The sequence below is a fragment of the Strongylocentrotus purpuratus genome, unplaced genomic scaffold (genome assembly GCF_000002235.5).
Source record: "Strongylocentrotus purpuratus isolate Spur 01 unplaced genomic scaffold, Spur_5.0 spur5_contig_836, whole genome shotgun sequence".
Classification (NCBI taxonomy): domain Eukaryota; kingdom Metazoa; phylum Echinodermata; class Echinoidea; order Camarodonta; family Strongylocentrotidae; genus Strongylocentrotus; species Strongylocentrotus purpuratus.
This window is the reverse complement of record NW_022145542.1, coordinates 413837-440314: the sequence shown is the minus strand read 5'-3', so window position 1 is coordinate 440314 and position 26478 is coordinate 413837. Positions and strand designations below refer to the sequence as shown.

At 35.4% G+C, this 26478-nt stretch overlaps 1 protein-coding gene across 1 annotated transcript in view; it reads right to left on the bottom strand.

Moving 5' to 3' along the window:
* The window catches only part of LOC115918628 (glutamyl aminopeptidase-like), a 33970-nt gene extending 7751 nt beyond the window's left edge, over positions 1–26219 (bottom strand). The window contains exons 1-10 of the mRNA XM_030985530.1: positions 25392–26219; positions 17857–18136; positions 15713–15833; positions 11878–12032; positions 11155–11268; positions 10127–10261; positions 8218–8358; positions 5608–5777; positions 2489–2568; positions 994–1183 (exon numbers count right to left, since the gene is read on the bottom strand). Of these exons, the coding sequence (XP_030841390.1) occupies positions 994–1183; positions 2489–2568; positions 5608–5777; positions 8218–8358; positions 10127–10261; positions 11155–11268; positions 11878–12032; positions 15713–15833; positions 17857–18136; positions 25392–26179 (2174 nt within the window). The 5' untranslated portion in view covers positions 26180–26219. The remainder of the gene's footprint in view (positions 1–993; positions 1184–2488; positions 2569–5607; positions 5778–8217; positions 8359–10126; positions 10262–11154; positions 11269–11877; positions 12033–15712; positions 15834–17856; positions 18137–25391) is intronic.
* Between the last annotated feature and the right edge of the window lie 259 nt (positions 26220–26478).

The following is a 26478-nucleotide window of genomic DNA, read 5'->3' as shown; positions in this document are numbered from 1 at the left end:
AACTTTGTAAAACTTGTTCTCTCTTCTACATAATCAAATGGGACGCTTGTTCAATTTTGATACAGGTTCACCTCGTTTCATTGGACAATCTGCAGTTGGATTCATGCTCTGACGACACAACATGCTAAATTGATTGTTATAGTTATCAGGTTAGCTCTATCTGCAGCACTCAACTAAATCCATTGACTACTGAATTCTCTTGATTCACAGACCCAATACAGGATCAATCTGGTTCCCGTAGCCAATGTGTTAAAGGGAAATCCAACCTTGATAGCATACTATTCTAAAGGAAAGCAAGAAAATCAGAGGAGTAGCCTGATGTAAGTTTCGAATTTTCAAAAGATGTAATCCCTATGGCCTGAATTCACAAAGGAGGTTTAAATCTTCATTTACAAAAGCCATGGTCTAAAATTAGCGCAAAATAAGCGTGACACAGTCAGAGGTCCAATATGAGACGCGCGCAAGGCAAGGTACGCTTGATATGCACTTTTTTTAAAACTATGGGTTATGTAAATGAGGGTTTAAACCATGGGTTAAATTTCAACTTCCTTTGTGAATTCAGGCCTATGGGTATGGGGTCTTTATATTGGCTGAAGCGGTAATGACATGTTTCTGTGAGGTAATGGCGGACAACTTTTCTGTTCGTTCCAACACACAAAATTAATAAAAGTTTCAATTTTTCACAAAAACTTATGACTCCAGAAGTGTCTATTCTCTTAAGAGGATCTATAATTTGAGTAGTGCACCAAGGGAGAAAGCACTTAGGAGAAACACATAAATTAATGATACGACAAACAAACGTCATAATGCATTGACCAAACCAAATTCGCGCAGACTAAGTGCTCATACATGTCATTCATATATAATTCCCTTATTATTGGTCCGATTTATTTCAAACTTTCACCAGTTTGTTTCTCTTATTTTTCTGCTTTCATACAGATGAAAGTATTACAAGGGTTGGATTGCCCTTGGATGTTTTTAACCATGACTCACCAAGCCAGATTGAATACATCATTGATGAGGTTAGCTCTATCAGCAGCACTCAACACAGTGTGGTTGGTCTGAAGTTGATCTATTAATGCTTTCCAGGTCGATGTGTCGTAGTTCACACGGTACATCCCAGACTGCTTTGTGTTGACCTTGAACCATTTACTAGCACCAGCTACATGCAGATTCACACTTGCTATGGTTTGTAGGAAAACACAGAGAAATGTAAAAGATTTATCTTGCACTGCACAGTCCATAACAATACATGGGCAAGTATTATTCAAAGAAATATAAAATGTAGTTTTTATGATACATTCACATGACTTAACAGATATATAAAGATATGCAAGGATAAAGTTATGCATACTCTGTCTGTATTTATATTGCAATTTCTTATAGAAGCTGAATATCTCTTAGTTATAACATTTATAAATGATGCCACATAATCACAGATTTGTTGAACATGAGACGTTCCGCTATGTGTATGTTAGAATATCTACTCCCACAGTGATGGATGTGTTTCATGAAGAGATTTGTATTCCCATTATAAAAACAGTAGACCATGTATCATGGAATATACTGTGTGCATAAAAAAGAACGGTCATAAAATGTAATGTGGGTAGATATTTACTGTTGTCTCAGTAGATTTTACAATTGGTTTGACCAACCTTAACCTGTATGTGTGCTTACACACTTGATTGTACAAAGGAAACATGGTTTAGTTAGGATGTATTCATAGAATTTGGAAAGATTTGGGAATTATGCTCCAGTCACAGGGCTTCTTCATATCATCACAGTCAATATCATTTTGTTTGTTTTTGTTTCTATATGTTTATATATATAATATGGTACGAGCTGCAATACAAAAGGGAATATTCCATCACATCATTTAAGATACATCATCAAAAGATTATGAAATATTTTACCAATGAAATAATCATTATCTTTCTTCCTTACAGTTACAATGAGAGCAAGTGAAAAATACAGCAGTGTATATGAATAAGCCAGTTTGTAAAAAGCTTCAGAACGCACGACCCCAAAATATCCATAGATCTTTTAAACAATGGATACGTCCCACTTATTCATTTTAGAATAATCACTGCCGAAGTGATGGAGGTGCTTCATGAATACCTTTTGTTTGCACGTTGAGAAGAATACTTCCACCTGTGTATTAGACAAATGTACTGTCGGTGCATAAATGAATACTGATTACATAACGTTCATGAGCTCGATACCAGTATTCGTTTCAATGGTTTTACAATTTAGGAACAAATGACCTTTATCTACCCATGCGCAAATCCTAATTACGAACTCGCTTATTTGGGATGAACGAATATCACCTCACATGTATATGCATATTCATGATAGTTCCTATTTTATTATGTAATGATCAAAGACACTTCAAATTATGAATTTGATAGACATACTGCTGTAGACAGATTTGTTCACAACAGGATATATGAAGACAAAAATTATCTCTTCAAAATCAAGATTTATTTACCTTTCTCATGTTCCATAACAATAGTCTTGGTTTGAGGGTCAGTATCGGTGAAGTACGTGACAGGAATAGTCCACTTATACCTGTGAAAATATAAAGTGTGGTGGGAAAGTGCTGATACACTATGAACATTACTGACAAAGAAAGCGGACAAAATATACAGTTCCTCAGGTAGACAAAGGAATATCCCTTCACTGCTATTATGTAAAAATGTGTAGAACAGGTGTCACATGCATATTCACCTTTTTACATAATAGCAGTGAAGGGATGTTTTTTTGTCTACCTGAGGAACTGTATATTTTGTCCGCTTTCATTGTCCGTCATGTTCATAGTGATATTTGCTTCAGTAGAGATGTACTCCTGTTTTCTTTCTACCAGATGCATCGCAAACCAGAGTGCTTCTAATTGATTTTGAATTTTGAAAATAGCACTATGTTCTGACTTAGTTTAACATCCAGCAAATACATATGGGGTGGATTTCATTTTTCATCATTTTAAGTACTACGAGAGTAACTTTTATTGACACTTTCACAGTTACAAATCTGAACTAGTCCCCCAAGACTATTAGTATTAGAGGATGTAAAAATATGTAGTTAATTAGTATCCAAGTTTTCATTAAATATAAAATAACGACTCGAATACCTAGTTTGATCAGGGACGTGATAGAGAAGGACTGGAATCAAGCCGGCGAAACTCTTGTAATTTATTCAATCGCATTCGTGAGTAAAAGCGTAACAATGGGATGTGAAACATTCCACTTGGCTTTGAAGTTCCATGCTCCGAACCGCGCTTCCACTGCGGGGACTTTCGGAAGCCAGGCACCAGTTTCACATTTATTACAAAATATTGAATTACAGGCAAAATTTCAGTATAAATCAAAAACTTTATATGGGGATTGTATTGGGAATAGTGCATTAAACACATTTCCAAATTTAAAACTCCGTCCTTCCTATAATTTGTGTGCCAGAGTTGGTAAAAGAAAAATTACATCGCGTGACAAAAACTCAATAGTTTAGGATAATGCGCTAATTTGTGCATGCTTTAATGTCCCGTTATTTGATTCATGATTTGCAATCTTCAATAACATTAAGTTTGCTAATGCGTGTTTTTGCGTGTTTTTTGTATTTTTGAAGTTTAAACAAGGGAAACTCTCTCGGCGGTCTTGCCTGCATAACGCAATTCAATATGATAAACCAGAACGTCAATGACGTAGCGCTCATCCGCATCTCGCAACAACAAAAATCGTAAATTTTATGTGGTACACTTTTGAACTGGTCAAAAAATAAAAATTTGATGCCCTGGAAGGGACATAATTTCATTTAATTTGCATATAGTACCATAAATAATCAATGGAACAAAATCTCACAATTCTGTGTAGAAGTTTAGTGTTCCAAATTTAGCTCTACCAGATAAGGCAAACCAAATCAAAATCGGTCAAGAAATGAGGGAAAAGAAGCAATTTTTGTTATAATGAATTAATGGAGAACAATTTCAAAATTCTGTGTAGAAGTTTAGTGTACCAAAGTTAGCTCTACGATATAAAGCAAACCAAATCAAAATCGGTCGAGAAATGAAGGAGAAGAAGCCTTTTTTGTGGTTTCGAATAAATTTGCATAAATTATATAGATAATGAATTTCACGATTCTGTGTAGAAATTTTAAATTCCCCTCCTAGCCCTATCATATGAATCAATCAGAATTAAAATTGGTTGAAAAAAAACGAAGAAGAAGCATTTTGAAAATCTTGATGTTGATGCCACAACAAAGTCTAAGTTTGTTGACCTTAAATGACCTTTGACCTAAACTTAGTGACCTGAAATTCTACTCACATGATTGGGGAGACTTGATAACCCTATAGTCCAAGTTTCATTGACTAAGAACTTATACTTTCAAAATTATATCAAAAATTCAAAAACTTAACCTTAGGTTAAGTTTTCGATGATGATGCTACAACATAGTCCAAGTCTGTTGACCTGAAATGAGCTTTGACCTTGACTTTGTGATCTGAAATTCTACTCACATGATTGGGGATACTTGATTACCCTATAGTCAAAGTTTCATTGACTAAGAACCTATACTTTAAAAATTATATCAAAAATTCAAAAACTTAACCTTAGGTTACGTTTTTGATGTTGACGCCGTCGCCGCCGCCGTCGCCGTCACCGGAAAAGCGGCGCCTATGTCTCACTTTTTGCTACGCAGGCGAGACAAAAAGGATGAAATTACACAAGTTTGTGCTCGCTTGTTCTCCTCTTTACACATTCAACAATGGATGATAAATCATTGACAGGGACAGCGAACAGTTGCTTTGATACCATTTTCTGATGTAGGAATTCTAAATCCTGAAATTCATGCGCTCTTTTATCTCACCATCTGGTCAACAGTTGCAGATTAGCGCATAACGTTACGGCGGCTAGGAGCATGGGGTCAAAGGAGAGCGGCTTGATTCCAGTCCTTCTCTATCACGTCCCTGGTTTGATTTGAGTCCCACCGTGGCACTTGTGTCCTTTGGTAACATATCAAACTACATTTGCCACTCTCCACCCAGGTGTAGTAAATTGGTATCCAATAGGAAGAATTTCCTTGAATGCTTAAAAAGTGCCTTATCATGAAAGCTCTGCTAAAACTGAGGTAATAATAACATTTCAGCACCCACAAGGAGAACAGTACAGAAGAGGCTTACCTCAGTAAAAAAGACTTATTATTATCATCATTATTATTCTTTTCATTATAATCATTACAATCATTATTAGTATTAATATTATTATTATTAACATATAATAATTATTATTAATATTTTCTCATCATTATCATCATTATTATTATTATTATTATTATTATTATCATCATCATCATAATCATTATTCAAGGATTCATTTTCAGGATTCATCACATGGATTCTGTTCACATCATTAAAACAGATACTATTTTTTAGCTCAGTCAGACATCACAAGGATATTTCTTGTGTGACGGGTGTGTAAGCACCTTCTGACAATAAGACTCATTATCTACCTCATTAAATTTCAAGCATGAGTAACACCTTCAAAAGCATTATGAGTCTAATAGACAATTGATGATTTTATTTATAATTTAACGATGATGGAATAAGGATGAATAACGTACCCAAACTTTGAAGAGGCCTCATTTGAAGGCTCTTTCTGAGGATAAATAAGAAACCTTTGTTGAGTAGCCAGGCCTGCCTGGGTGACATTGATGACTGGGAATCCCATCTGAAGTGTCCAGGTATCCATCATAGCAGTAACATCGACACTATGTCCATTCTCTTTAGCGACCTGATGATGTTTTAATCAAACAATGTTATATCACCTAAGTGGTTACTACTCTTGTTAAAGGTATAGACCAGTTCTGGTCATGCGATTGCATTGTGAAAGAAACGTTGTGGAGTCGATCAGAAAAGGTTGATCATCTAGCATATAAGTATTGGTGTGTACTGCAAGGTTCTGGATTCATCAAAATGATAAGAAATTGGCAAAGTTACAAGCACTATACACAAAAAGATATATATGGGACTACGCAATACCTATCCAATCCGGATAGATATAATAATTTACCAAATATATCAATTTGTAGGCGGTTTTCCGGCAAAATTTGTATAATCACGTTAAGTCAAAACATATTCTTCCACATGATTGGTAATAAGAGCTTCCATTTCATTTTTTGAGGGGGGGGGGGGGCATTTCCAAAACTGGTCGATACCTTTAAGACTAAATAGCCTAAAATGAATTCAATATGAAATGAAAGTAGTTATGCAAAATGTTTCCCATGTGCTCTTTTAACTCATTGCCAACTGGAACCGGGTTGTTCATGTATTGAACCTATGGGGAAAATGACAATTCAGTAGTCAATGGGTTATCACATGGAGTATATAATTGTCTCATTCTCATATGCTTAATACACAGAATCTATTCAGTTCATGTAGATTAAGTATTAGGTCAAGATAATCATAGATGAAGTTGAATTCTGGTCATGCGATTGCATTGTGAAATCGACCAGAAAAGGTTGATCATCTAGCATATAAGAATTTGTGTGTATTGCAAGGTTCTGGAATCATCAAAATGATAAGAAATTTGGCGAAGTCTTGGTAAAGTTACAAACACTGTACACAGAAAGATGTATATGGGACTACACAAACACGTGGCATAAAAATCCTACCCTGGATTTTTACGATGTTACATGACATATTTAGAATATGAAGGCATTTGAAGAGATATGCTTTTCCGGCAACATGTCTTATCTGATGTTCTTCCACACTTGCATAATAAGAATGATAACGCTCACAAATTATTTTTCACCTCTTCCCAGAACTCAACCTTCTCTTTAATTTGTCAAAATCTTGATGTTCTATATTCTCTTCTATAATCACAATGAATGTGTTGGAGGTCAAAAGGTGTGATGACCTACCCATCAGGATTAAAACAAACAAACTCTTACAGTGATTTAGCTCTAGATAATTCACAACAAGCTTCGGTTAAAAGGGAGAAAAGGATTACTCCAACAGGAATCCACAATAGGCCATTTCTGAATGTAATCAAATTTAATGCACAAATCTTTATTAAGTGCCTCGTTACAACTCATTTCATTCACCTGTTACAAATAATTGTACTTCAATAGTCATAATGCGAATTGCATACATTATGTGTTGTTAGGTAGGACAAGACAAAATAACCATGTTCACACGATGCAAATTTTGGTCGGCGTAAAGGTCGTGTTAAGAGCTAGTTAGCGTAAATATGGTAAGGTCGGCGTAGTGACCGTCTGAACAATAGACCAGTTCACGGTTAGCACATTACTGCAATGACCCCGAATTTCAACAGATCTTCAAAACATGAATAGGTCCCATTTTGTACATTATGAAATAATCATTCCTACAGCGATGGAGGTGCTATGTAATTAGCCTGTTTCCCCTTTTCAAAGAAATATTTCCACCTGTGTATCATGGAGTGCACTGATTGTGCATGAATGAATAATAATTACATAACTTTCATGAGTGAAGTATCCAGTATTTCGTCTCTGTGTATTTCAAAAATTGTTCTGCAATGACCTTTATCTGCTCATGATCAGACTGCAATCGTGAACTGGCTTATAGTCGTGTTAGCTAAGCTGACCTTTACACCGACTGATACTCCTGGATTTTTCCAGGAATGCCCTAACACGACTAGAGGGTAGTCTAAGTTGACTGTGTGGATGCTTGAGTATATGTGACCTTTCACAAGTGTTGTTTGTTTACAATCGAAAATGAAAATTAGATTTTGCGTGGTTTAGATGCGAAAGCTGGGTTGAGGTAGACTAGTGCAGGCCCAACCGCTTCCAGAAGTCATGCCGAGTAAGACTGGGTCGGTGGAAGGAATAGCGTAAAGCGTATGGATAACTAATGGTGTATGCAATATTTAATGCTGCAGTGAAAAACTTACGCTGACTAGGAAGCCTGTCTGAACATGGCCAATGTTTGTCCTACCTATTGACAATTAAAGTATGCAGTTTGCATTCTGACTTTTGAAATACAATTATTTGTAACAGGAAAATGAAATAATTTGTTATATGGCACTTAATGAAGATTTATGCATTAAATTTGATTACATTACAAAAAAGGTCATTTGCTATGAAAAACTCATCAAAAGTGCTTGTCAATATTTCACAGGGATAGGATACAGAGCAATGGCTTGAAACGATTATTTGTCAACGTTGTTTCCCCAGCAGATGAAGCATGTTTACCGTTGATAAGGCGTTCCAGAGGTCAGATGTCACAGCATTCTTGAATTTATACTGCTTGAGATAACGTTGGATTCCCAGCATCATGATATCCTGGTCACCATTCATCAAAAAGCTTTGTAACATCTTCAAGATTGTTGCACCCTGGGTAAAATGAGATAGTGAAAAGAGAAGAGAAAGGAAGAGAAGGAATAAAAATACAAAATGTAAACAATCATATAATATTGGTTGGCTTTGGGAGGGATATTAGAATGTATTGCCTGCACCCCAAACACATTGAGTGATTTCAAGTTCGGTGTTGAAAGCTGGTGTTGGTGTTGTGAAAACACCAACACCAGCCACAACACCGAACTTGAAATCAGGTTGGTGTTGGGATTGACCTCGGGAAATATGACGTATTTCCGGTAGTCTGTGTTGAGGGCTGGTGTTGAATGTCGTCTGCTGAACCGAGTATCGCGGTTGGTGTTGACGATATACGTGTAATTTTCCCATTCACCAACACCAGCCCCTAGGGATTGGGAAATTCATGATTTCAAGTTCGGTGTTGATGTTGGTGTTGCAGTAACTATGCAGGTAACTATGCGGACATCTGGCACGAATCTCACGATCATGCCAAGGTAAAAATCCATTTTAAAGTCAAAACAGAAGTAAATCCTGGGAGCTACATATGTATTTCAAGAGAAATGATATTTTATCTATTGATTTTTTAATATGACTTTACATTTGATATTCGACATGGTGTTATTTATTGGAATTTCTGAATGGATTATGCTTTTATCGCAAGACTTTTCGCCTGTAGAGTAGGACGTCACTCGGCGCTGAGGCTGGTGTTGAGCTATCGATAACGCGCACACACGCGCTCACGCGTGATCGGTATCGTTCTTCTAAACTGACCGTCGGTGTTGGAGCTCGGTTCAGCAGCCTTTCCAAGCTCTCAACACCAACACCAACACCAACACCGTACTTGAAATCACTCATTGCCACTTGTCTATTAAAGATGAGGGCAATATTTGTGATATTTCCCTAAATGTGAAGCCAGCGAATACAATCATCATTATCTATATCAGATATATGCTTATTTTGTAGCCATCACAAACAAGTCTGTTTGCTTGTGGGTTGCTCTGGTTTCATGTTCTTCATACCATGCATCTAATCTGACCTGAAAAATCATGACATACTTTGTGTTACCCATTGCGTGTTACAGTGCACATACATTTTGTATTACTGCACACGCATACAGACGGGTAAATAAAAAGGGGATTTCCCCAAAGATATTGTACATCAGGGAAAGATTGCCTATGTTAATGTTTGTCTGTTGGAATGGTTGATATGGAGATGTGGTAAAAAAAACACCTATTGAATTGCCCAGCTCAGAGGCCTGGTGTCATGCAACCTCTTGTGAGATGGGGAAATGTAATGAATGAGAAAGAGAGAGAGAGAGAGAGAGTGAGAGAGAGAGAGAGATACGGAGAGGAGCAGAAGGTTGATGAAGATAAGAGAAAAAAGAAAATAGCACAAAAGATATCAAACCAAATTAAGAGAGATGTGATAATGCTTAAATTTAGTGACACAGATATGCCATTCATGTAATTATTTTTATCAAATATTGAAGTGAGGTAATGAGGTACTGGTATTTTATAATAGTTTTTTAAAAAAATGACTTATTTTTGTATTTTTCTTTTTTCTTCTTCTTCTTCTTCTTCTTCTGGGATACTCCTTAACGTCCTGTTAGGACTAGATGAGGGGGTATGCACTGTGCTTGTTTAGTTCTTATTGCTTGAGTCTTGGTTGCAGAACAAGTTGGTTGCTTGTAGAGTGAAGGTGTTTGAGATGTTTGTTAATTGCATTTTGTCACAGACTTCCTACAGCTAAACATGTTAGGATGCTCGATTTAACTAAGAAAGCAACTTACTTTACTGTATGAGATGGCATCAAATATTTCCTGGATTTGACTAGGATTATTGACTGTCACTGAGATAGGATGTGAATTAGCCTCCTGGTCCTTGCTCATGGCTCTATGGGTAGTTTGTATGATGAACTTATCCATCTGATCAGGGAATGAAAACATTGAAACACAGACTTACAATCAATCAATATATAAGGTACTACTTTAGTCTCTAAATAAACTTTCAGAGGTTGTGATCAGTAATTCTATGATAATAATGATAATAATAAACGTATATATACATATAGATCATTTATAGTGGGCTTCTTTTCTTGTAAATGATTCTGAGGCAAAATGAACACTGAAAGTAAACAATGAGCAATTACAATGTGATTCTGTTCACTTTGTGACATAGAAACAAATCCATGACCCCAGTTGTTGGAGTCTCCCTCAACTAAAATCATAGAAATATGACAACAATAGATTGAGAGTTAGAATACATGAGCATGAGGTGTTGCCAATTCCATCAGTATACGATGCCTATGTTATGTATAGCAAACATTTCAAACGGGACAGAAATTTCAACCATGATTTCCTGCAATTGAGCCACATCCTGTTAAAATACTGAAGAAACAATGAAATGAAACAACATTTAAAGGCATCGTTTAACAATGTTAAATCTGAGATGCATGGCCCTACGTGTTATCAGTGTCTGTAATATGGTATAATATTGAAGCCCTGAAAAAAATCGCGCTTCAAAATGATCAAAAAGTGCCTCAAAAAAGTAAAAATCTTTGAGTGACCGGTTTTACCATACTCGTTTTCCCCAATAGACTGTAGTGTTATGAAAACTGTTTGGCAAACGCAAAATTTGGTTTCGACTTCCATCATAAATATCTTGATAATCAGACAGGCGATCGGCTTGTAAAAGTCATGAGGTTCCTTACTGACCTTAAGGTTCATAATTATCATTGCAGCATGAGCTAAATCCAGGATTTTGTTTCAGAATCTGAGACAAAGTTACCGGATCCCTTTAAGTGAATTGTTGCTCTCACCATGTGCCATTCAGGTCTGAAGTGATCAGCTCCGATGTATTCCACAAACGATGCGAATCCTTCATTGAGCCACAGGTCACTCCACCATTGCATCGTTACCAAATTACCAAACCACTGCGGTGTAAGATAACCAAATCAAACAGTAAATTAACATTCATCAAGGGATATTAAAACTCATACAGAAATTAGAACGAAGCATGCAACACTTTTTCATTTTTGTTCTGTTAAGAAATAAAAATTGTCTTTCACTGCGTTCTTGCAGCTTTTTGGGAGAAAGAGAAATAAGTATGTTATTATACAAACAGAAACATTACTAATTTCTTCAATCTGAGAATACACAAATTTGCAGTGTAAAATGATGTATATGCCGTATGGCATACTATTCAGGAGTATCATTTTAGAATCAAATCCATTAAAAAAAATGATATCAATAACATGAAGCACAATCCTATCAAAGCCGTTTCGTTTTCTGATTGTTCAAATACCTGGTGGCTTAAAGGAATACACTGTAAGACTAGGGGGTCTTTCACAAAGATCGAACTTAACTTAACTCTAAGTTGGACATAAAAGTTATGGAGAGCCATTTGTAGCCTTAAAATAATACATATTCAAAAGCGACAATTATTTAGTAGTGGCCTGATACTCTGTAAATTTAAAACACTCGTGAAATTTGAGAACTTTTCATGTACGTAAAAGTTTCTGGTTTTAACAATTATTCATTACCTGATGTGCCAATTCATGTGTAACAGTAACAACTATCCATGCTTCTTGCGGAGTTGATGTGACATTCGGTTTGTAGAGGACTGATGCCCCTCGGTAGGTGATAAGACCCCAGTTCTCCATCGCTCCTGCCGCAAAGTCTGGAATCGCTATCATATCTATAAATATTTAAAAACAAAAACAAAAACAAAAACAAAAACAAAAACAAAAACACTGAAACAATTAATACACGCATGAAGATTTCATCAAAAAAGAAAGAATAAATCATTTGAGACAGGTAAGAAAAAGATGTACATAGAAACAGTTTAGACAAAAAGAATAAACTTGAATTATATATTAAATATATATTAAATATACATTGCACACCGGTATTTTTCACATTAATAAATTACCATCAAGGCATCATAATAAATGTACATGTAGTCATCAACATAAAAAAGAGGTCAACTGTCTATATCTGTTGATCAGGCATTTCCAACAATCCTAAAAAAGTTATTCTCATAAAGTGATTAAGCATAATAATAATAATAATACATATATATGTGATTAAGCATATTTAAATGTTATACATTTACAAGTACATGTACATCCAAACTTTCAACAAAATTTGACTTCATCAGCAGTATCTTTTCCATCTAAAATCAATTATAATTGACATATAATAGCAAATAATCCATAACATATATGTAAGTATTGCTTCGATGTAGCCAATTAACATTCTTTTGAGGCATGACATTGGATAAATTAGAGCCACATCTGTACTCATCTTAAGTGTTTCTTATTCGTCAGTGTACATGCACTGTCAATACATTTTGTTCCTCCTACAGACAGTCGAAGCAATCAAGCATCAAGGGTAATGCATTTCTGAAGGATAAAGCGTCTCTCTCTCTCGAGTGCGAGTGCGATAAACATGTTTTTCTTGACTGTCACTGCATAATCTCTCCACCCCCTCTTGCTTATGTGCTTCTTCCCCCACTGTCTACTGTCAACATCTGTCTTTTTTCACTCTCTCTCTCTCTCTCTCTCTTTCTCTCTCTCTCTGTCTCTCTCTACCCCCCTCTCTCTCTCTCTCTCTCTCTGTCTCTCTGCCTCTGTCTGTCTGTCTGTCTGTCTGTCTGTCTCTCTCTCTCTCTCTCTCTCTGTTTGTCCTTGGTCTATTATTGCCTGAAGTGTATATGACTTGGGGATGAGGAGAGAGGAGATACTGAGGAATAATTATGAAATTATAAATGTAAATATATAGGCCCATTTACACAGCCCCGCAACCATTCCTGAAAATTTGTACTGTTATTTTACACTAATGGAGAAAAAAAACATAACATACGCAACCTGGCTAATGGCTACATTACCAATAACGGGCATTTTCATGTTGCGTATTAAAGAAGGATATATCTACAACACTTCACGCCCATACATATAATACGTGTGCATCCAAGGGGTGTTCAAAATCAAAACTAACAACACTACAATAAAATACACTGTACAGTAAAAATGAAGTGTAGAAATGTACATTGTTGATTTCATAATTAAACATCTGACACCCTTTTCGCTTGTTAATGAATGGTTGAGACCAAGATTTTAAGTTGGAATTCTTCAATGTTTCATTGTCCAACACGGCACAAAAAATAAACAAAAAATGTTCTAAGTTATTTTCTTTCCTAAATAGATGTGTAAAGATCAAAACAAGGGTCCATTCTCACTTGATAACGAGTGTTTAAAGTACATAAAAAAACAAGTTTGAATAACAGGACAATATTTACTTCATATATGGAATTTAAATTAACTGGATTTGAGGTACCTTTACATTTAACAAAGCTCTATACTAACTAAATTATGCATAGGAAAAATTGATCATTCTAGAAAACCTTTTAAAAACAATTTGGAATTATGTGGGTTTTTTTCAAAAGCTTTCACGGTATCTATCATGCTCTTTAAATAGAAGAGATGTATTGATAATGAAGCACTGAGAAGCAGCGCTAAGTTTATATCTCTATGGATTAGCTTGAGGATATCCTATAATCGCTTAACTTCTTTCTTATCATTTTAGTTTCTGTTTAAACGAAAAGACCTATATACAAGTAGAAGCAAAGAAATTGAAAGACAACATGTAAGAAAAGAAATGCATGGCTTCAATAAAACATACAAAAATTAAAACTTGTTCAATATCACTTTCATTTCATATTTCTCAGCTCCTTCATTCATCATGATCTCATCAAAAACCTTCCATACATGATACTTCCCGATGACTTCTGTTACTTCTAAACAGACTCAATCCATGCATTGTGATTACCAGGCATCCAATTTACTGCAATACGTTAAATATGTAAATCTTGTGCCTCCGTGATGCCATTTCTTAGGCTTAATGGCACAATAATCCAGCCTCAGAACTGTAATTGTTTTTCACACTTATCTAGGAGTGTTCATCTTTAAGTACCGGTAGTCTCTAAATCAAGACAATATTATCTAGTTTGCTTGTACTTTTTAAAAATTATTCTCCTGCTACTTTCATTACAAGACAAATTCATCCTCTTTTATTTATAATAATAATAATATTTAATTTTTATATAGCGCTTAATACAAATGTCTCTAAGCGCTTTACAAATATACTATTACCCCGGTCATTGGATACTTTTTTTTATCTTATTTTGTCCCTTCTAGCAGATGGCAATGCTGTTTATTTTAACTTTATACAAAATTCTCTGAAGATTGCCTCTGTAATGCTATTATCTGTTAATGAAATTTAATGTCTGGTAAGGCTAGACTACAATCCATTACCAATCACCATCAATGGTGCATTAGGAAAGCACATGTATTGACTGAACAAAGAAGATGATATTGAATTGATAATGCATTTGAAAATGAATTGACTGATCGAGGCAATCTTTCGAAGAAATATCTTTACACAGTATGTAAAAATTGCTTTTCACGACTGAGTATTATATAAAAGGCAAATCATCTTTCCCTTTAAGTTTAAGTTTAAGTCTAAATTGTACTAACAGCCCAAATTCAGTTTATTCTATATATAGATCATTTGTGACTTGCATACCGGTATAGCATACACACATGTAATCTTTATTTAATTTCGGGTTTTTATTAATATATTGATATTACTCTGGTGTGTATATATTTTATGTATCTTATTTTTATTGAGAGTACAGTAAAGATTGAACAAGAAAAAAAACCTAGACCTCAACAAACTTAACAAAGAATATATTAGTATTATGATTATGTCACAGCTCTCTAGCAACAATGAATATGGATTTTATTAAAATTCACTGACAAAACTTCATTATTACCACTCTCTCTCAAGAAATCTGTAATGCTAAATGACATTAATATTTACTATTCTCTTGATGAATAGGAATTAAACATGGAGATGAAATTACACTGATTGAATTACATCTGTTGTGAAATGGAGGAGGAAGATCCAAAGGAGCAGAATGAGCAATTCTGTCATGCATTATTCCAAGTATTGATCAAAACCTAGTAGGGACAGGGCATGTACTTAAAGATATCCAATACTACCACTTCTATCTAGATAATGGGTCACGATGCAAGACGTTCAACTGCATGATCTAAGATAGCTGCTGATAGCATGAGCCTATCTGATCGGCAGAGAGCATAATAAATTGAAGTAATAAAAAGAAAGTGGAATGTTTTCATCCTACTCAGAATGCAGCACTTTTCCTCTCCATCTAATGCATATAAGTATAATAATAATAATAATAATAATAATAATAATAATAATTTTAAAAAATAACAATAATAAAGAAATAAATAAATTAAACAAAATAAATCACCTTTTAACATTTTATGATTTCATGGGAACGACACATACCTTGCTTGGGTAGAGGGTATGAGATGTCAAATAACGTCTCGTAGAATGGAATAGTTTTGTTGACGACTTCTAGTGCTAATTCTGCTTGGTTGATCTGATCCACAGGAGCATACATGGAAACCTTGAAAAAAACACACAAAAAAACAATAATAAGTGTAACATATATTTGTCACTTCAGGGGAGTGTTTCACAAAGACTAAGATCGACTTTAAGTTGGACTTTACTATGGCAGGCCTTCATGCCTCTGTTTGCTAATGATCTTTAGATAACATTTTTTCCTTCAATAATGAATTTCAAAAAATGTAAATCCTGTAGATTTGTGACCATAATTTGTACGTCCCTTGGGAGACCAATACCAGTAAATAATGAGAGCAAACAGTGGCATGAACGGCCTGCCATAGTTAAGTCCAACTTAAATTTGATCTTAGTCTTTGTGAAACACCCCCCTGGTCTATACAACATTTTGACATTTAACATGTAAATGAAACTGTCAAAGTGAAATTGCACTTAAAATATTTTCTTTCATCGACAAATTGGGAAAAGATGTTTTCCACGGATATAAAGTTACATTATATTGGGAAGTAAGATGTAGATCTTTTTATCACTTATGTCTTGGATTCACTGCCAATGGCAAGACAGGAGTTAATATCACATTTCACTCCACTCTCAATCTTGTGAAGTTCTGGCACACTGACTGACTGCACACATGTATATTTTATCCTGCATCCTCTCTAGAATAATGGAAAACAGATAATGACATGACGGACGTTTACTTCCTGAGGCATGGTGGAAGTCTATCGATTTGGCCCCTGTGGTCACAATCCATCAATATGAAAGAAATTGCTTCTATGTAGGCCTACAAGGTTTTGGGGTCTGATTCACTTCACTGCAAATGATGCGGCTCATTGTTGTATTCACACACATCTTCTGTTTGTTAATCATAATAACAAATGTATACTTTTATGGTATCATGGTATCATAGTAGAGGTGTCGTGGTCGAGTGGATATGTCACCGGACTGTGGATCATAAGGTCCGCGGTTCAAGTCCGGCCGCAACACTAATCTACATCTGCCACTCTCCACCCAGGCGTTAAATGGGTGCTCGGTAGGATGAAAAAGTTAATGCGGTTAGATGAGTAAAGTGTGCGCTTGTAAAAATGACACCTGGCTGGAATGCTCCCCAGGGAGTGGAGAAAGTGCATACATTGTGTGTGGGTAAGCCTGAATCCGATGACCGGGGTAATATCTGTAAAGCGCTTTGAGAGGGTCTGCATTCCTGAAATGCGCTATATAAGAACGAACTATTATCATTATCATTGACCTGAACTTGATATGATTTTAAAAAAAATAGGATGCATTGATAGCCTCACCCTTCTATATCATTCAATATCAACATTGCATGATTCCAACGAGTGTTTTTAATGTGAGAGAGCCTCTATTGGTATATCTAAGTAAACAGGATTTATCATTTTGCATCCATGGCCCGACTTACACCATGTTAGTGTGCATACTGGTGAGATGGAAGAAACCATTAGATGTACATGTATGAGTACCTCAGGCATTATGAGATCACAGGCACCATGCTACTAAATGATGTGACCTGATATGGGTTTAGTCATGAGAATCATGCCTGGGTTTCACTTAAAGCAAAACTCTGACTAACCAGGATGCATGGTACTTTTTCTGATAATTTTTTCAATCTCGTCTCTTCTTACTTACCTTTAAAAAAAAAACCATTGTGGACATTCATCATAAAACAAGTAGAATAGATATATAGATAAAAGACTGATGGAAAAACAACGATTATAAAGCAAGATGAAGAAGATTCATTAGAAAAGACAATTAAAGCAATCATGGTGTAAGAAGAATCTTTTGTCTTGCACTATTTTTCATTCCACAAACTTGTTCTTATACCGATTCTCCCATCATCAATCATATTTCTTCTCCCTTTCATTTGGCATACAACAGTCAAACATGCTTAAGTGACCAACTGTCTACAAAGGCCACATTTGTTGTTTCCCTTGAAAATGGTTTCTCATTGAATCATGTACAAGGTGTACTATTAAAAGGAACCTGTCTACAAAGGCCATTTTTTGTGTTTCCCTTCGGTGGTTGCTATAGAAAGATTTTTTTACTATACTCACCTTGGTGCCGGTGCTTGTGACGTCATCAATACTGATGAAATCACACACAACAAACGCTACCAGGTAAGTGCTCATAGGAACAGTGGTCTGGTAGGTATCCAAGAGGAGTGCTGTCTCCTTATAGGTTTCATTCTTGGTTTGTGCTGGCATGTTGAAGAGTGTGATATGATCCTTATCATGGACTATCTTCAGTGAGAACTTGGCTTTCATGGCTGGCTCATCAAAGCATGGGAATGCCTTTCGAGCCGAGGTCGACTCAAATTGTGTGGAAGCCATAGTTCTGAAATGATATCAACATTGCACTTTACTTAATATGATGTATTCAATATACTGTTACTACTAGTATATTTTGTATTTACAATTCAGAAATAACAAAGATTGGACTTATTAAGCTCTTGTTAATTCATACATTTGACTTTTAACAGTGGTGGTGGTTATTTTACCCGACAGGTAAGAAAGCAATAAATGCTTGTTAATAAGCAAACAGAAGACCGACAGCTTTAGGTCCTCTCTGAGGGATCTGGTAACAAGGATTAGTGCCTTGTTAAAGGGCACTAGCGCATCGACTTGGCTTCGAACCTGGGTCACTGGATTACGAATTGCTCTACCGCCTGAGCTATCATGCCTCCTAATACATGTATGTAGCATACAAGGAACAGCTGTACAACATGTACAGGGTAAATATATTTTTTCAAATGCGGCAACAAGAACAAGTATGTGTGTAAGAATGTAAAACAAAACAAAACAAAAAACAAAAAAAAGTGGTCTTTGTAGACAGGTTTCTTTAGTACATGTTTCAATGAGAAACCATATTCAAGGGAAAAAAAATGTTTTCTTTGTAGACAGGTGGTCACTAAAGCAGGTTTGACTGTAGTAGTTTCTTTTAAAGGGCAGACATGTCAGTGAAAAGGTGACACTCCTGATACATGTTTCTCATGACCTTTACCCTATGAGGTATATAAACGGCAGATGGACATTTGCTTGCAAATTAACTGTTCCTTTATAGATGAATTGTAGTACCTTAATTAAAATCAAACTCATGATGGCATGTATAATGTCACACCTTTTGTACATGCAATTTTCACTTTTCAATGATTATATGATAGGCCCCTTTTTTGGTTTCATAAAAGCAACACACATGTGAAACATAACGTATGCATTGCCATGCACGAGCTGTCACTGTCAGTCGATATTGTGACCTCGGTCGTAAACAAACAGCAGTGCAAGATGAGAAAGAGGGGAGCCAGCACATTAATACAAATTCAATGATACTGGTTATTTATTTGAGTCTGCTGCTCATTTGAAAACCTCACATTTCTCCACCTCGTTCAAATTATGTAAATGAGTCTATTATAAACTGTCTGATTGTCCTGGTGTGTGTGTGTGTGTGGTTGAGATGCGGGTTGATAGACAACCGCTGCTTCAGGGATGACTGCTCCAGATACACACACCGACCACAGTGTGTTATTGTGAGGCTCACTTGTTTTTCTCAAGCAGGGGTATTATTCAAATTGTGCTCGACTTCCCTAATTGTACATGTCTGTCTGCATGATAAAGCACACTCTTGTCTAGAATAAGGCCAATGAGGTAAGACAGGGTGCACCAGTGACCGATACTTGCTCTGATGTCTGACAACTGTTTCAGGCTTTATTGTGTCAAAGATAAAGGGTATGGCTAATGATGACAATGGGTTTTAGGTTACATGTAGGTGTAAGGTTAGATATATAAATGCTTGGTCTATGTTAGTTTAGAATTTTGGTTAGTATAGAATATTGATCATGGAGGAAACGTTGCTGTACATGTGTTGTCCAAAAGAAAGCAGATGTATTATTGCTTCTTGCATACGACTAATGATCGGTAAAATTATTGATTTGGGGCTATGTCATATATTTCTGTTTCAATTCTAGGTACATGGACTGTGTTTTCTCTTTTGCTGGGAGTCTACAGTCAAACATTAGGGACTTTTAGATTTGCGTGGACTGATACGTGTGACGTCCATTCAAGGCAGTGCATTAAAAGGACGTCGATCATATCAATCCCCATTGTCTTTGTGCGAATCTAAAAGCCTCTAATGATGTTTGAATGCATTCAACAAGTCCCATGTTGAATACTACTTAGGAAGATTCAAAGTGAAATTTTTGGGGAGGGACTTTATTGGAACCTACCCCTGCTGAGCCCTACATACAACTCAACAAATAACATCTTGCAGACTTACTACAAACATGTACATTTAACTACATACTCATACAGAGTTTTTAAGATGAAAGAGAGAGCCTTAAGTATAATTTCTAATATGTGGTATGTTCCTGGTTATCTAATGCTGATGTAAACATAGTAAGAATCTCAAATCACATTGATGAAAGAAAAATGTGTAGCCGATACACAATAGCTATGCATTAAATATCTGAAATATGACCCTATGATGATGACTAAACTACATTGTAGCACACACAGTCTCTACCCCATTTCCATTTTATTCCTAGACAGACTTACGGACTGACTTAAAAATGAGTCAGTTGCTGATTCTTCTACTCTATGTATTCTACGGTGAGGTAAAATTATAAAAAAATCTGATAAAAATTTCATTTGGCAATTGACTGGCGCCTAACAAACATAATGACTATCCAATTGGAAATGCCTAACACTGTAGGGCTTGATGGCATTAAAATTCAATTGAGCAAGGAAGGCAGTTTTCTACCTTCCCCAACCTAGCCCCTGGGCTCTCAAGATGATCTCGAGTGTCTGATGAAAGCACATAATGGATGCTGATTCATAAATGACTCAAGCTCCCCTTCACGCATTGCTTTCATTTTTCTTTCTTTGACAATGGCACTAAGTGCTCAAGATTCTTTACCTGAAAATATGATTTGCATACATATAGCAATATTGAGTTAGTATTCACTCTACTTGCAAAATTTTTTTTTTTTTTACAAAATTGCTTTGCACATATTCAGTAGTGTTTTTCATACAACTTGGATTTTTTATATTTCTAAATGCCATCATGGTAGTTATTGATATTTGATTACATGTAATTTAAGATATTTTGGATTGATCGCCCCTCCCCTTGCCCTTTTACCTATCTACAGTACTGTTCACATACTTGCATCTAAATTTGCATTCATAAATGTTTACAGAGGGTAGCATGGACAAAATTTATTCAAATTACGATATTCTATACTGTAGGTAATTTTCTTGATGTAATCAAATTAAATGCACTAAGCTTTGATAAGTGCTTCGTTACAAAATTATATGATTCACCTGTTACAAATAATTGTATTTCAATAGTCAGAATGCGAGTTGCATTACATGTACATGATGTTAGGTAGGACAAGCCAAAATGTTTGTTCTACCTGGCAACGATTAATTTATGCAATTTGCCTTCTGACTACTGAATTACAATTATTTGTAACAGGTGCATGAAATAATTTGTAACAAGGCTCTTATCAAAGATTAGTGGTTTCAATTTAAACATCAAGAAAATGACCTACAGTATAGAATATCATAATTTGAACAAATTTCGCTAGTGTTTTCACACTTGTTATCCTTTCCCATGCCATGAACACTAAATTTAAAACTAAAAGTAAAAGTTTCAAATGGTTCTACATGTAGCTTGCAATTATTCAGAGTAAGTTTCTTGAAATTTCAGGACCAAAGCTTGAAGAGAACGAGGACATCGCTGCTTCAACTCATGCAAAGCAATGCCTGTGAAAGATGAAGGTTTTGACTTCCACAGGGATAACTCATCCATTGAATCTTATTCGCATCAGTAGAACTGGCATTCAAATGATATTGTCGAGCACTATATCATAATTGCATCCACGATCTGATTACATTGAAGCCGTGATGTGATAAGCACTCTCCAGTCTATGTTTTCCCAAAGCTTTGAGAACTGTAGGCATACATGTACATGCTTTAGATAGTGCAGTTACAGCAGCATCACTACCAAATGTTAAATCAGGGCAAATAATGTGCATGTTCTCTTGGTAAATGGATGCACAAAACTAAATTTTGAAAAAAAATCTAAAATCTTGAGAATTATTCGAGGGAATGTGTAAAAAGGGCATCTAACAACATTCCCCCGCCATTTGAGTAAGAAAATTGTGAAAACATGGGGGTAATAGAGGTACAATTGCGGGGGGGGGGGGGGGGGGGGGAAGAAATCAGGGGGAAAAAAAGAATCGGGAAATCGATTTAAATCGGGTAATGATCAGGCCTGATGTGTATTCAAGTCAAATAGTTTCACGTGAGAGAGTAAATTATGAATTTCATACTACAATTGGTCCACAAACATTTTTCGCTTTTTCCAAATACTGAAGTGAAAATTGTCAACCATAAAGTACATTCATCCGATAATAGCCTACTGTGCACTTTACTTTGACATTTATTAGAGAGCAACAGGGAAATCAGTATCCCATTAAAGCTTGAAGAACTATTCAAATAAAATGCCTGCATCAACTACTGTACATACATGTACATGTGCGTGCATTCACAACCTCAATTGATATCATGATCTGTATTAATGAATATGAGAAGTCATAATGTCCTTTAATGTACTTTAATGTACAGTATGGCAATATTCAAAACATGACATTTAAGAACTGCCTCGAAGCTAGACATTCTTGAATGTTGAACTGAATGTGCTGCTTCCTCCATTAATACCTAATATACTGTATGTGGCATCCATCTTAATCTGTATGGTTGATATGATCATCATGATTTTTTTCATTCCACCGATTTTTTTTAACTTTAACTTTAAAGTTTGAGAATCAACTTATTACGAGGTTTATCTGAATTGAATTAGGGTGAAATAGAAAGGTTTATCTCAAGTTCGTCTCCTTATTTTGCTACAAATATATATCTACATGTACATGTACATGTTTGTTTACAAAGTCATCTTATATTTTGTGTAGCTTTTGATTAAATAATTATTTACTTTTTAATCGTTCAAAGAGACAACAATATTCAACATTCCACTTAAATTTAGGAGTATACCTGTACACATTTACATGTGTAAGGGTAGTCAAATTAGCTTTTCTTTATTGTGTACAGTTGACAACTAAATTATTCATACCCTAACCATGTTTTGAAATGTTTCAAATACACTGTACCTGTATGTGAAAAAATTATTTGTGTTGATTTAAGTCTCTTGTGAATGTGACATATTATTATTGAACTTACATGTACACTGTACTATACATCTAATTTATTCAACAAAGACCCTAATTCAACAAGTCCACATTTTATTCTTGAGTTATGAAAAAACACCCCCCCCCAAAAAAAAAAAAGAGGTACTAACTACTGTAGTTGTTAAATGTATAGTATTATTTATTTATTTATTATTACAATTTTGGTATCCTGTGCGTTAAGCTATATCAGATTATAAAATGAACGTTTTCAAGCAAAAGAATTTCTTCATTTGAATACCGTAAGTGGTTATCATCCATTCTTTTTTTAATTTTCATTTCATTTTTTTTTAATTGTATTTAATTTGAAAATTCCATTCACCTATTTCTTGTAAATGATCAAGGGTGATTCTTGAATGATCAGTTATTTCATGGGGATACTAATTAATTCGTATTTTACCTGTTTCTATGCTTGTGTATTTATCTATGTTGTTTTTTATGCTGTTATTTGTTTTATTCTTACCAAACAGGGTCTCATGGAAGACCACCAAAATGGTGATATGTGCCACCCTGAATATCAGAAATAAATAAATAAATAAATAAATATGCAGGTTAACAAATAAAGCCTTTTTTTCCTTCACCTTTGAGGTGACCACTTTGTCACTTGTTCACAGACCCCAACGCCCCAGCTATTTGTTAGGTGCAGGTGCTTCTATTGTGATTGATGGATTCTATCAAACAAAATGGTGACCTGAAATCTCACATACAATGTATATTTATTTGGTTGCACAGGAAATTACCAATGCCATTCCAGCGTCTACTCATATTGATTGACTGTCATGTCGTCTCTAGACCTGATTTGGTTAATGCCACAACTACAATATCATCCCACGCCCACTGCCGGATCTGAAAACAAGATCTTTTCCCAGAATTCTGTCTGTTTCATGAATAAAGTAGCTTCAATTATTTTTATCTTTATATATTATTACTTATTTGAATTCATGTATTTGTTTATTTGTTTGCTTGTTTATGTGTATTCTATTTTTACAGGGTAGCATTGTTACAACTAATTGTCCCTGTTGGCCTATAAAAAATAATATGATTTTAAAAAGTCTGATTGAAATTATAGAAACATTTATGGCTAAGTTCTATATAACGTACAACATGGACCAAATAGTGATTTAAGGTAAACTAAGAATAATGTATCAATAATAAAGGCTAATTCAAAGAATATCATTGAAAAATACAACAATTCAAAAAAAAATATTAAAAAAAGCAAACAGAAAAAACAACTTAAGACTATAAACCTAACCATACCATTACAACTGTCATCATCCAGGAAAGAAAATAAGTAATGTGGAGGGTAAAAAATGATTGGATAACAAAAGTACCAACAGATTTCAGAATGTTATCAATCTCAATGTTTTGTAGTTGATATTACATGTATCATCAAGTTGTTCCTTCACTGTGTCCTCAATTATATCAATGTCAAATGAATGATGTACAGGTTGTGAAACTTGTGACAAACACTAGTAGAACAATGTATGTAAGAGAACTTTAGAGAAGGGAAAATCAATTTTCATTGATGGGGAATGTCAAATGACTAAAAAATCATAAAAAGGGAAGTTATATACTTTATGTGAAAGTTATCAGACCCTAAAATATTAGTTTACAGCATTGAACGATTCATCTAAAGAGATCTAACATCAAACTGACAATGGACCGAGCAAGTATACAAACTAAAGTGCTTTTTATAAAAACAACTTTCACTTTCAGTCAGACAATAATTTGATATCAGGAATACAGTATATTGTCTATTAGGAGCCAGAAAGGCACTAACTCATAAACTTCAATACAGAGTCAATGCCCTGCTCAGCTCTACAGTCATTAATACTTGAAACTTGACACTCTGGAAACAGGAAAAAATTGTTTGCCTTATTGTATTTGCATTTTTATTCTCAATTATTAAAGTCTTTAAAAACCTAAATATTTATACCTGTAATTAAAAATTTGACACATGAGCAAGTGCACATGTATCTATAGAAAGAATTCAGAATTCAGAATTCAGAATTCAGGATCCCACCTTGCAGTGTTTTCTTGACACTGACTTAACCTGGAAATGTAAGAAATAATATTTTTTTCCTTTTTTCCTCCATTCTATTCTTTTTCCTCCATTCTATTTTATTTCTTGATACTTGATTTATTCTGGGGCAAATTCAGTTTTTCTTTTACTTCCTTACATAATGGGGACTTTACCAAAAATCCTAATTACAGTTCTTATACATGTACATACCGGGGATACAAACAAATTTAACTTTAGCTTCATCACAAGATAATGAGAATAAACCATTATCTGTTGCAACCCGACTCGTAACCGGTATAAAACTATCATGGATTGGATTTCATACTTACACTGGATTTCCATTCTTTTTATAGGAGCTCCTGTAGAATCCATCCAAACCCTCTGCTAACGTGTAGTTGAACTCTAATGTCAGGATACAGTGCACATCGTTGCTGATAGGTTTCTCAAAATGAACAGATATCTGCTCGTTTTTCTTGAAGAAGAGGAGCTTCTCAACAGCAACACTTGCCTCTGGTTGATCAACTAACTCTATTGATTCTGGCATGAGGATGGATATGTCTTTGGCATGAAGTATAAGGAAGGATATCTCCTCTGTCGTGTTAAAGTGAATGACAACATTGCCCCGTACTTCAAACGTTGAGAGGTTAGGATGTAAGAAGATTTCGTACTCAAAGGGATTGGCAGACGATGGGAGCCGAATTTCATTCCATGGAAACCGTTCGCCATTTGTTGCAGTTGCCTGTGTGGGAGCCACTGCAGTTGGTGGTGCTACTTTAGTCGTTGTAGCTGCTGATGCCGTGGTAGTTGGCTCTGTTGGTGGACTAGTCGTTGCTTTGATTTCCTGTGCATCGTTATGGCACTGAACGCCATGTTTGTCCAGTTCATAGATTGTAACAGACGCTACAAGAAACATTACCAGGAGCATGATGACTAGAACAGCAATCACCTTGTTCTTTGTACAGTTTGTGTTTGGGAGTCGCACCCGTGATTTGGTTCTGGCTCTGGTGGGCTCGATCTGTACCTCCACTTCTTCCCGTGGTTTAAAAGCATCTGGCTGGGAATCCAGATCAAACTGATCACTGACATCATCGCTCTGCAGCTGTCTGTACGACGTCATTGTGAATGCTTGCCACCCACCGTATCTGAGGACAATTAAAAGAAAAGAATCAATAAATGAAAAACAAAGCTGACCCTACAATATTTGAAATAGTTTTCATACTGACCTACTTGTTAAGGTTGCTGGTTTAAAACAATTTTTAGCTAAACAATGGTGTTGTGATCGCATCAGCCACTAACACTGAATTTGCCCTGCCCCAGTTTGTTGCTTGAATGATTCTGTGGTGAACCTGATGAGCAGGTACTATTGTTTAGAACCAGTAACCTGTAGATCCACCAAAATGTATGCATACTTCTTGA